This window comes from Myxine glutinosa, chromosome 13 (assembly GCF_964187855.1).
Source record: "Myxine glutinosa chromosome 13, kmMyxGlut1.1, whole genome shotgun sequence".
In the NCBI taxonomy this organism is placed as follows: Eukaryota; Metazoa; Chordata; class Myxini; order Myxiniformes; family Myxinidae; genus Myxine; species Myxine glutinosa.
The window spans coordinates 28300176-28312945 of NC_136273.1; the positions used below are offsets into that span (position 1 = coordinate 28300176).

General features: G+C 43.6%; 1 protein-coding gene across 8 annotated transcripts in view; it reads left to right on the forward strand.

The window, feature by feature from the left end:
* LOC137438751 (serine/arginine-rich splicing factor 3) overlaps positions 1 to 12770 on the forward strand; it is a 44967-nt gene that overhangs the window by 16471 nt on the left and 15726 nt on the right. For 4 of the 8 annotated variants that reach the window (XM_068134071.2, XM_068134075.2, XM_068134076.2 and 1 more), the window contains exons 3-4: positions 699 to 854; positions 5620 to 5652. In XM_068134071.2, coding sequence (XP_067990172.1) covers positions 699 to 854; positions 5620 to 5652 — 189 coding nt within the window. The remainder of the gene's footprint in view (positions 1 to 698; positions 855 to 5619; positions 5653 to 12770) is intronic. The other 4 variants (XM_068134072.2, XM_078767211.1, XM_078767210.1 and 1 more) reach the window with 1 other exon arrangement.

A 12770-nucleotide genomic window follows, 5' to 3' on the forward strand; every position in this document is an offset into this window, starting at 1 on the left:
CGTCCCCAATCCAAAACCTCTCCCACCCTCTCCCACCCTCTATACCTCTCCCACCTCCCCCCAAGTCCTCCCGATGTCCCTGCTCTCAAATGTTGTGTTTGTGTCCTTCCCCTCTCTACCCATCTTGTCTGCCGCTCCCCTTGTTTTTTGTGTTTTGTGTCGGTTTGACTTTTTGTGTGATTAATGTTAGCTCTTTCACGAGCCTCGATCTTGTATACAAAAAAAAAAACCCATGATCTTCCTTACCCTCTTTAAACCCACCCCAATCCCTCCCCCTTCCAAATTTCCAGTTTTTCCTTCTGTATCCATCTTGTCCACACCACGTGTCCTTTCTTGCCCCTCATTCTTCCCCACACCCATTGTTTGGCCTTGTCTCCCTCTATCCTGTTCTTCAACTCTGCTGTTGGACTGGTCCTTTTGTCCTGTACATCCTGTACATGTCCTGTACATCCTGATTTGTTCAGTGTACTAGCTTTTCCACGAGCCTTAACTCTGTATACAAATAAATAAATTGATTAATTAAACTACTTACTTGCCCCAAACAACGAGTATAAGGTGCGCATGAGCGATTGCTCATTATTCATGATGTGCTCCATTCTGCCTTATCTCAGGCAGAGTCTGCATTGCCATTTGATGTGACGGATTGTGTTTAACATTGTACACTGTTCTGAAGTGCTGACGGCTCTTCTTCATGCTAGAACTTTGAATGGCTATCGGTTACGTGTGGAGTTGTCAACTGGAGAGCGGAGGAGCCAGTTTCGAGGACAACCTTCACATGGAGGTTCAGGTACCTGGCGAAGCCGCTTGAGCCCTCGTTATGATGACTACCGTGCCCAGAGCCCTCCACGACGCCGGTAACTTGCTTCTTTCTTCTCCATTCACTTCCAATACATTTGTTCCCCTAATTCTGCAATGTGATGCACATTTCTCAGTTCTTCTCGATCGTGATTACTTTGCAAAATGAAAGAATTAGCTTTTCCTGCCCCTCTGTCATCGGCCCATCCACCGACTTCCAATATCCAAAGGGACATATCTCCGTATGCTACTATGCTCCTTTGTATATTTTTCTCCGAACATCACTTCATTCAACTTGAGTGACCTCATCTTTCTCTACCCCCTGTTTCTTTATTTTGATACCAGATTTCTACGGATGGCTAGGCTTTATAATTGCTTGTATTCATACACAAGTATCTTGATTTTTGATGGACCCCAATAACTGGGCTTTCACTGGACCAGTTAACGTTTAGCCACGACAGCTAATGAATGACTCCAACTTTGCTTTAGCCACACCAGAAATGTTTCGGCTGTCGTCCGTTAACTTTTCGATGTTAACACTCCAGCGTCCACAAATATCAACCGATTCTGATCAAACTTGACATGCAGCATCCTTACCCCAGGGACCAGGTTGGTATTACATTTCAGCCCGATCCGTTGAAAAATGGCGGACGTAGGCGACCATTTTGTTTTTGGTCATGAAAACGATGTTAACACTCTAGCGTCCACAAATATTAACAGATTTTGATCAAACTTAGAATGTTTAACCCTTACCACACAAGGTAGGTTGCTATTACATTCCAACCTGATCCGTCACAAAATGGTCGCCATAGGCCGCCATATTGTTTTCAGCTCAAACGACGTTAACAATCTAGCGTCCACATATATTGACGAATTTTCATCAAACTTGACATGTGAGACCCGATCTACTTTAAAGTTGTCCAGTCAGTTCAGTTGAGTTCTGCTTCCCTGGAAGCTCTAGTTTGGATGTGTGCTGGTTTAAAAATCCAAAAAATAAGGACACTAGAATTGCTATTTTATGAACACCGAGACGTATTTCACATGGCCACTTGAAAAAGACTTGCAAAGTATTGCATGGATGGATGATTTAACTTGGAGCCAGTGATTTCCCATGATCGTGAATATGAACAGAATTTATGGAACTGGTGACTTTAAATGGAAAATTCAATCTGACACGGACAAAAAACACGAAATGTAGTAAATTACAGATAAAGTCTAAGATTGAATTACAAATATAATATTCATTACAAGTCAGGAGACGATGATGGGTCACGAGCGAGCGGTATTCAATGACAAAGGACGGACTATAACCGAAACAGACCTGGACAGGCCAGGCCCGGAAATGTCAAAACTAAGGTGACTGACCTTGAAATGAGATAGAAAATAAAGTATAATCAGTTATGAGGTTAGTTTATTTATTTTTTTTGAATACAAGATCGAGGCTCGTGAAAGAGCTAACATTAATCACACAAAAAGTCAAACCGACACATAAAACACAAAATAAGGGGAGCGGTAGACAAGATGGGGGAGAGGGGGAAGGACACAAACAACATTTGAGAGCAGGGACATCGAGAGAACTGTGGGAGGGAGAGAGCTTGGGGGGAGCTGGGAGAGGTATAAAACATATGGACACTGCAAGGACTTCCAGGAAAGAAGTTGGAATTTCAAAAAAGTGTATCTGGGGTGAATTAGCGGGGGTAGGAAAGATCAAGGTTTTGGATGGGGGAAGATAAGAGATGGTGGTGAACAGCTGTTTTAAAGACCTGGAGGGAGGAGTGGGATTGAAGGGAGTGGGGGAGTTTGTTCCAGAGGCAGGAGAAAAGGAGAATGAAAGAGTGAAGGTCGAAGCCTAGATTTTGGCAGTTTAACCATAAGAGGGTTGCTGGCAGATCTTGTGCGACCTGTAGGAATACTTGGGGGACAGAGCACAGAGAGAGCTGGGGGAGTAAGGCCGGAGAGGATTCGGTTGAAGACCAAACATTACCAACCTGCCTGCGGTGAGTGAGTGAAAGGCCCTCGGCGTTAGCTTCATCGCAGGAGATTCCAATGATTCTGAAAGCTTTGGTTTCAACAGCGTGAAGCCGAGCTAGGTGTGAGGCAGGAGCACCGGCCCAGAGTGGGGACCAGTATTCCATTGAGCTGCGGATGAAAGCCTTGTATGTGGTGAGGAGCTCAGGTGTGCCAAGGAAGGACTTCGCACGATGGAGGATGCCCAGTCGGCGACTGGCTTTGGCGGCCAGCTTGGAAATGTGGTTTTCCCAAGAAAGATCATGGCAGATAGTGAGACCCAAAAGCTTGAGCAACAGAACTTCTTGGAGAGGATTGTTGAGAAAGTAGATGGGAAGGTTTTTCAGTCGGTCTTTTCGGAGAGACATACTAAGAGTGTGAAATTTGTCAGGATTGAAAGACATGTTCCACTTGTTTGACCAGTCTGTGATTTTGTCCAGGTCTGCAGAGAGCGAGGAGGCTGCAGACTGCCGATCTGAGGGATGAGGAATGTTGCGGCAGAGAGTGGAGTCTTCAGGAAAGAGATGGAGAGGATTTTCCAGAGAGTCGGAGAGATCATTGATGAAGACCAGAAATAGCACAGAGCCCAGAACACTAACTTGGGGAACTCCAGCCAGAACAGGAAGGGAAGATGAGAGAAATCCATTCAGGGCCACACGTTGTCTACAACCGGAGAGGAAGTCTGCAAGACATGCTTGGAGATTTCCATGGATACCATAGGAGGAGAGTTTGGAGTCCAGAGCTGGGTGCCAGACCGTATCGAAGGCACGTGATATGTCAAGGGAGACAGTTAGCTACACAATACCGAAAATTCGATTCGATTCCGACAACTTTGAAACTTTGACCTTGGTGACCTTCAAAGGTCGAAGATTCTGAAATTTGTTGGCAAACTTGTATTTCATGATGTATGTGATATAAGATCATGTACGACATTTCCCCCTATCAGGAAGCGAACAATGTAATAAAACCATCAAAAATCGACTTTTCTAAATTTCGTGACCTTGACCTTGGGGCGAAAATGAAAAATCGAGCTCCGCGGGGCTAGACACATGACATTGGCCTAACCCTAACCAAATACCGAAACCTCTGTCAGATTCCACCAAACCCCTCGGAGAAGATGTAGCTTGAACTCGATTACCCCCTAAAAAGGTCTTTTTCGGGCGTCGCTCCGCCCACAGTGGGCGCAATACGCCCACTCTAGGCAAGACACAACTAGATCATGATATCAACCTCCCACCCAAGTTTCATCAAGATCGGATGATATCATCGGGTAGTTATGCTGGGGACAGACAGACAGACAGACAGACAGACAGACAAGCACACACCCATGACGAATATGGTGGTCACTGTTTGATAACTCGTGAACCAATATTCTTTGCTTTTGTGTATGTGGTTCCTCGTCAACTTAATTCCCACAGCTTATGAAAGTAAGGAAAAAAAAAAAACAAACAAAAAAACAGACAAACAAACTTTTTTGCAAGTAACAAACAGGGGTGAAAATATAACCTGCATCTACCTTCGGTGGTGGAGGTAACTAGAACAGCACTCAGTAGAGCGCATGGCTCCATCAGGCTGAACAATTAGCATTATGTGTCCCACCGAGGCCATATCTGCATTCATATCTGAATCAAAATCTAATCAGCTTGTTCTTTTCACCTACCCAAGTCATTCAAAAAGTTTTGTCAAAATCCGTTCATAACTTTTTGAGATATCGTGCTATATATCAATTTTGGTCCCATCTCTCAATGGTGAAGAATCACTTAAAAAAAAAAAAATCTAGTATCCGGATTCTCACCCAAACAAGTAAACGAAAAACGTGTTTTAGGGCTACATTTTATTATTATTTTTTAAACTTTTAAACCTTTTTTATTTTATTTGTTTTATGTTTTATTTTTTTAAATTAAATTTTGATAGATGAAAATGTACCAGAAAAGAGGACCGTAGTGGGCCAAATTTCAGCTCTCTCGGACGTATGGAACCTATTGGTGAAGCACAGCCAAACATTACCTATTGAAGTATAGCCATAAGCTTCGCTCGGCTCGACGTTTCTTTCATCTTTGCAAATGTGTTAAATGAGTAGGTAGTGAAAACCCAGATTCAATAGTCTTTCTTATAATCAAGTTTTAATTGGAGAAAAACAATTGCTTTGTTTTTATGGGGTTTTTTATTCATTTGGTTATGTTCAATACTCATTGTAATTATCCCATTACTTTGTTGATGTTTTCCAACACAATTTACTCCAACGCATCCCACTCCCAGTTTCCCACTTTGACTTCAACTTTCATCATTATGGACTTTCTCAGTCTTTCTCAGTCTTTCTCATTTATATTTATCTTTATCGTTGTTTCTTGGTTTTGTAGCCTGGTGTTGGCCTAGCGGTTAGGGTGCCGGCTTGGGATCCTAGGATCCTGGGTTCGAATCCCGGTGATCGCTGAATTAACGCCAGGGGGGTTGACTCAGCCTGTCATCCTTCTGAGGTCGACAAATTGAGTACCAGTTCACTGGTAATTCCCCGTGTGTGGCGAGAGGCGACTAACAGGGTTGGCGGCAGGAAGGGCATCCGGCCATAAAACATTGCTTCAAAAAGGGGACCATGGTGCCCAAAAAAAGGCCAACCCCTGCTCTGCGGGGAAAATGGCCTCTAAAGGTGGTTCTTTTTTTTTGTTCTTTCTTGGTTTTGTTGAAGTATAGCCAAACGTTGTCGTTTAGCTTTATTGATCTTTATATTTATCGTTTATCATGGACTTTATCGTTATGGACTCAAACTTTGTCATTTTTGTGTGCACTCTTTCTAATCCCGCTTGCTTTCTTTCCCAGTTCCCCGCAACGTCATAGCTTCGGCCGTAGCAGGTATGTGGTAGAAACAGTAGTAGGGCGCTTTGCTGTGTTGTATGTAGTTGATGTGCACACTGTTACATTTTTGAATTGCAAGTTGATTTCTGCCTTAAAGTTCTCTGGAAAACCTCAAAAACAACAATGACATCAACACAAAGTAGAATTGGAATGCTGGAGAGACTTGGTCCGTAGGCTGCAAAATGGCATCGGAACAGCCTTCTTTTTTTTTTTGTCAGCTCTATAACTTTATACTTGTCCTTGATATCACCGGAGCAGTGAAATCTGATTGTTGATTGCTAAAGGCTTGTTGGAAACGGTATGTTATGCTGGAAAATTGTGAAACAAAGGCTAGTTGCTGTGATCCCACATAGAGGTAGGCAGCATGTCCAGGTGAAATGACATTAAATGTGTTGCAAGGTGAGTACAACAACCTGTTTGGCATAGTTGCTGAGTTTTTAATTTGAGCCCATAATATACACATTGTGAAAGCAGAGGGAAGGGGGGAGGCGGGGGGAGAGGGGTGGGATTCTGCTTTTAGTCCTGAGGTTACTTGTTGCTTTATTCGATTATAATTTGTGTAAATATGGCAGAAGTTTTTAGTCCCTACACCACCCATAACTACATTCCATGCACTTTTCCCAAAAAACACTCCCTTTTATCTCCTTCCTTCCCCCTGCTCCACCCACACCCCCTCCATCCGCACTCCCCAACTCATTTACCCTCTCTCCTATCCTATTCTTCCCTCCATTTTTTTTATTTGCCTATTTTGTCACTGCATACATAGTATATAGATGTCCCTTTATATTTTTTGTTATTACAACAATCCGATAAGTTTGTATAACCTCACGCTGGTTGAAAGAGCTCAAACATGGGAGGTTCTAATATATATACTGTTACGGTCTGGTGTTCGGGTCTACTACGAGGGGGTGAGCCACCGTTCCCTCCTGAACTTACCGGACCTGAGGCTGCTGCACACGAATAACTTCGTACTTCGGCAGGTTGCAAACCAGCAACTACGAACGCCAATTGGTCCGTCGCGTGATAGCAATGTCCAATGGTCTGACACCGCTTACCTGTACCACGTGACGGTTTTAATCGGGGAATGTACCCTCCGGTTTACCACTTTTGTTCCTGGGTGGAAATTTAGATGGCCAAGCAACCGTTGGTACCCGGTCCCTACTCTGGGTGTGAGAAATGGCGCCAGATAAATGAAAAAGGACATTTGCGGACAGTTGGAAAGGAAACGTTTAATGATTTGATTTATTATTTACAAATATGTACAGTGCAACTTATCGGTCGAAAGAAAACGGGACGAGGCAGAAACTTAGCTTATTCTACTCCTTATGACGATTACTACGAATAAACACAACAAGGGTGCCTAGCACACATTCACGGGGGAGGGGAAACGAACGTTGGGATCCTGGAAACGAACGTTGGGAGCAAAATCGTTAAGATGTTACCAGGATCCTGTGGTGGCCACTGCAACGACCTCGTCTTGTCACCAACGAGCACCACGCTGGCAAGATGGCCACCCCAGCACGAACACGAAGAGGCAAAGGCGATCCCCAGCACGAACACGAAGAGGCAAAGGCGATCCCCAGCACGAACACGAAGAGGCAAAGGCGATCCCCAGCATGAACACGAAGAGGCAAAGGCGATCCCAGCACGAACGCGAAGAGGAAAAGGCGATCCCAGCACGAACGCGAAGAGGCAAAGGCGATCCCAGCACGAACACGAAGAGGCAAAGGCGATCCCAGCACGAACACGAAGAGGCAAAGGCGATCCCCAGCGCACGAACACGAAGAGGCAAAGGCGTCAGGAACTCGGCAGAGTGAGTGCGTCGGGAACCGTGCAGGTAAGAGTGCCAGGGACACATGGAGTAAGCACGTCGTGATCTCGTGCAGAGTAAGCCAGGGACACGTGGAGTAAGCACGTTGTGATCTCGTGCAGAGTAAAGAGAACATCATGGCCTCATGCAGAAAGAGAGTCCGTCATGCACATGTGCAGCGAGAGGGAGCAGAGAGAGAGAGAGAGAGACCACGTGCACAGAGAGCAAAAAACGTGCAGAGAAAACAAAGTCCAAGGCCTTTCTGTCTAGCAGAGAGCGTCGTGCAGGGATAAGAGAGAGTCTGGCCAAGAGAGAGAGAGGCATGTATGCAAGGCCTTTTTGTCGAACCCTGGCAGGGGAGGGGGGGCTCCCGATGAAAGCCCGCTTGGAGTTTGCAAAAAAAGCACCTAATGGACTCTCAGACTGAGAAGCAAGATTCTGTGGGCTTTCATGTGTTTCACTGAGGAGAGGCTTCCGTCTGGCCACTCTGCCATGAAGCCCACATCGGTGGGGTGTTGAAGTGATGGTTGTCCTTCTGGAAGTTTCTCCCATCTCCACACAGGATCTCTGGAGCTCAGCCAGAGTGACCATCGGGTTCTTGGTCACCTCTCTTACCAAGGCCCTTCTCCCCCGATTGCTCAGTTTGGCCGGGCGGCCAGCTCTAGGAAGAGTCCTGGTTGTTCCAAACTTCTTCCATTTAAGAATTATGGAGGCCTTTGTGCTCTTGGGAACCTTCAATGCAGCAGAATTTTTTTTTTGTAGGCTTCCCCAGATCTGTGCCTCGACACAATCCTGTCTCTGAGCTCTGCAGGCAGTTCCTTCGACCTCATGGCTTGGTTTTTGCTCTGATATGCATTGTCAGCTGTGAGACCTTATATAGACAGGTGTGTGCCTTTCCAAATCATGTCCAATCAATTGAATTTACGACAGGTGGACTCCAATCAAGGTGTAGAAACATCTCAAAGATGAGCAAGAGAAATGGGCGGCACCTAAGCTAAATTTCAAGTGTCATCGTAAAGGGTCTGAATACTTATGTCAATGTGATATTTCAGTTTTTTCTTTTTAATAAATTTGCAAAACTTTCTAAAATCCTGTTTTCTCTTTGTCATTATGGGGTATTGAGTGTAGATTGATGAGGGAAAAAATGAATTTAAACGATTTCAGCATAAGGCTGCAACATAAAATGTGAAAAAAGTGAAGGGGTCTGAATACTTTCTGAATGCACTGTATATATTATTTTTGTTACACCTAAAATCTTTTTTTAAATCCTCTTCACCAGGCTGGTCAGATTGAGGGGAAACTTCACACACATGTTCCCCAATCCTTTGGGATACCAGGGCATTCACAAAGAAGTCATTGGTCACATGGTCTGGCAGCCATGTTGGATTGAACGGTTATCTTTAAAAAATTCTTTCTCTTGAACCGCTTCATAAAACGACGTGAAACTTCACAATTATGATCTAGTCGTCAATGGCAATACTTTTTTAAAATGACAACGTGATCAGTCGCACAGTCTGGCAGCTAGAAATTTCTTTAATTATTTGAAGAAACCTTACGATTTTATCTTCTCCAGAACGGATTAAAAAAATCAGTGTTACTTCACGCACATGATCGAGTGTTTCGGAATATAGTTTAATAATTCAGACGTCATCGGTTGTATTTTCTGGCAGCTATTTTTGAAATCTATTTTTAATCTGAGGTTTTAAAAAATCCCTTTGAAATATATTTGTAATGCAATTCAGAATCCATTTTTTTGTTGTTGTTAAGAGGACGTCATGTGTCACTTGTCCGATCAAAGCGGGATGTCTTAGTACCCGGCCATCACTGCCAGCAGTTATAAGGTGGCGGTTCTAGTTTATTTTGTAATTGGAATCCCATGCCATTGAAGGACCTATTAAACTGCTCTATACACTTTAACGTGGTGTATGTTTAGAAACGTGGGAAATCTCCCAGATTTGTTGTAGTTAATTCGCCTAATCAACTCAGATCATAACTATCATTTCGGTGTATCACATTCCACATCAGAAAGCTCCAGAAGAACTCTACAAAAACATGTCATGCACACGCACACACCTCGTCCATTTATAGGATGTACTTTTTTTTTTTTAGGATGTTCCTCAGCCGTGTACTTTTATATATTTTTATATTTCTTCGTGAAATCGTACTGAATATAATTTTGTTTGCTGCTTCCGTGTCCTAAAGGGTTCCTGCTGTCATTGAATAATAAATGTTGCTGTTGGAACTGCTGCATTAAGCTCCCATTACCGCATATTCTTCGATCTTGGAAAGGCGGGCTTTTAAAACGGGCAACTTTATCATTAAACAGACAAGTTTTGTTCCAAACAAATAGATTATTAATTTGCATTGGTCCAATTTTTATTATTATCAGGAATCCTTCAGAATTAAGCATGACGACTGCACAGATGCTGCACCTTTTATTGTTGCTGGAATTTGATATTGTTGAGAATTATTTATCGATATTTGAAAATTTGCCCCTCTCATGCCCTTTTATATAATTTGTTCACTCTCATTAAAGCAAACTCTTGCTTGACTTCCGGTTCCTTCACAATCAGACGCCATCTTTTCTCTGAAAAAACATCTTCAAAAGCTCAGGATACCTATTCCGGGATTATCTTGTTGGACAGTTGTTGCCACTGCCAGCGGAGGTGAATGCAGGTTATGTTTCACCCCTGTCTGTTTGTTTATCTCTGAGCAGGATATCTCAAAAAGTTGTGGATGAATTCCAGCAAAACTTGGACAGGTTGGGTGTGTGACGAGAATTAATTGATTAGATTTTGGTGAATATCCGAATCGGGATCCGAGAAAGTTTTAAGTGATTTTTTCACCATTGAGAGACTCGCCAAAAACGATATATAGCATGACGTTTCAAAACGTTGACAGATTATGACATACACTAGCGGTCAAAAGTTTTAGAACACCTCAATTTTTCCAGTTTTTATTGAAATTTATGCAGTTTAAAGTCTGGAGACTGTGCTGGCCATTCCATGATTTGAAGCCTACCGTCTTGTTCTTTTCCTCGAAGGTAGTTTTGACATAGCCTGAAGGTGTGTTTAAGGTCATTATATTGCTGTCGGATGAACCCCTGACCAACTAGGCGTATACCAGAGGGTATTGCATGGCGCTGCAAAATGCTGTAGTAGCCCTTTTGGTTCAGGGTGCCAGTCACTCTGTGCAAGTCGCCGACTCTGGATCCAGCAAAAGAGCCCCAGACCATCATGCTTCCTCCTCCATGTTAGACAGTTGGTGTCGCACACTGAGGAACCATCCTCTCACCTACCCGACGGCGTACAAAAACCCTGCGTGATGAACCAAAGATTTCAAATTTGATTCATCGGTCCAGAAGACCTTCTTCCAGTCTTCAGTAGTCCATTGGCGGTGTTTCATGGCCCAGGCAAGCCTCTTTTTCTTATTTTGCCATCTTAGCAATGGCTTTCTTACTGCCACTCGACCTGTCAAACCTGCAGCTTGAAGTCTTCTCTTCACAGTTGAAACTGAGACTTGATTACTTCGACCAGTGTTAAGCTGTGCTTGAAGCTGTTGTCCTTTGAGCCGCCGATCACGCAAGCTGTTGACTCTCAGAAACTTGTCTTCTGATTCTGTTGTGGCTTTGGGTCTGCCAGACCTCTTCCTGTCAGAGTTTCCTCCAGTTTCCAATATACTACTTCCTGCAGTGCAATATTGTCCAAATAATGCTTCAGAGGGTGTAATAACAGTCTGTTCCAATACTGCTTTTATACAGACAGGGGGTTTGTAATGAAGTAATCAGCAGAGGTTGTGACACCTGTAGGAATTGTTTGCATCAACTATCATGGCTTAATTTACTTACATTGCTGCAGAACAGCTGGAAGTTGTTAACCCATTACTTGTTCCCTGAAGAAGGCCTTTTTTTTTTTTTTTACAATATAACTGTGCAATTTACATTATTTTCCTGTTTTTGCTAACCTACATTTTTTTTTTAAACTTCGAGCAGTTTACTACTTACCTTTGTACCATTTCAGGTTATTCAGTGGACATTAAACCGTACATTTCAATAAAAACTGGAAAATTTGAGGTGTTCTAAAACTTTTGGATGTAGTGTAACTAGGTGGATGAGTTGTGTAGAACTTGACAAGAACAAGTCGATTAGATTTTTGTTCAGGTCCGAATGAAGATCCGGCTTATCGGTGGGATATAAAACGTAAACTTCAGCCTGGCAGAGGTATGCGCTCTACCGAGTGTCATTCTAGTTGTTGTTGTTAATTTGTTGTTTTGATTTATTTGTGTTTCGTGCCTTCGGGCATTTTTGTTCGATTTGTGTGTGTTGTTGTCTGGGTTGTTTGCTCTTGTGGGCTTTGTTTTAGGTCTTGCCATGTTTCCTCTTCTTTTCCTGTTCATTCCCCTGGTTGTCACCATTGGTGCATTGCTTTGTCGCCCCTCTTTTTGCCTGTCTCTTCCTTGAACCTCAATTTCATGTAAGAAATAATAATGAATAAATACAGCTCAGGATTTTTAATGAAATGATTGCAAAACGTTAGATTTTCTTCCCCCTATTATGTTGTGAAAATGCATCTGAAATTATTGATTTGACACATCCTGTAATGTTCACCAGGAAGTTAATTGTGTATATTACTTGTCATTGCCCTTCTAGGCTGGCAGGATGGTTTAGACGTATCCACACTCGCCTCTAAGCTATCTAACCTGGGTTTGAATCCCAAACTAGCTATAAACTGTCATCCCAGTGTTTCACAGGCAAGGTGATTCATCAATGTGTGTGTCGTCCCTCGGATGGATGTTAAACTGGGCGTCCTGTCTTGCCGGCATTAGCTTGTGGAGGTTAACGATACCCAGGTGTCCGCAAATATATTGTGATCGTTTTAAGGCCATTTTCCCCGCTGGAGCAGGGGTTAGCCTTGCGGGCCCCATGACAATCATGGTTCCCTGTTTGAGGCAATGTTTTTATGGCCGGATGCCCTTCCTGGCGCCAACCCTTGGTCACGCTCTTACGATGCGCAGGGATACGGTGTACCTATTCTAAACCAGGGTACACCGGGATCATTCATCCCAGCAAGCTGGTACTCAATTTGCCGACCTCGGAAGGATGACAGGCTGAATCAACCCCCCTGGTGTTAATTCAGCGATCGACCGGGATTCGAACCCAGGATCCTGGGATCCCAAGCCGGCACCCTAACCGCTAAGCCAACACCAGGCTCACCACCAACACCGCAAAGAGTAGGCGAATTATCGCCAACACCATGAAAAATTACTAATTATTATCCTAACCTACAAGAGGGCACTGCATCAGCAG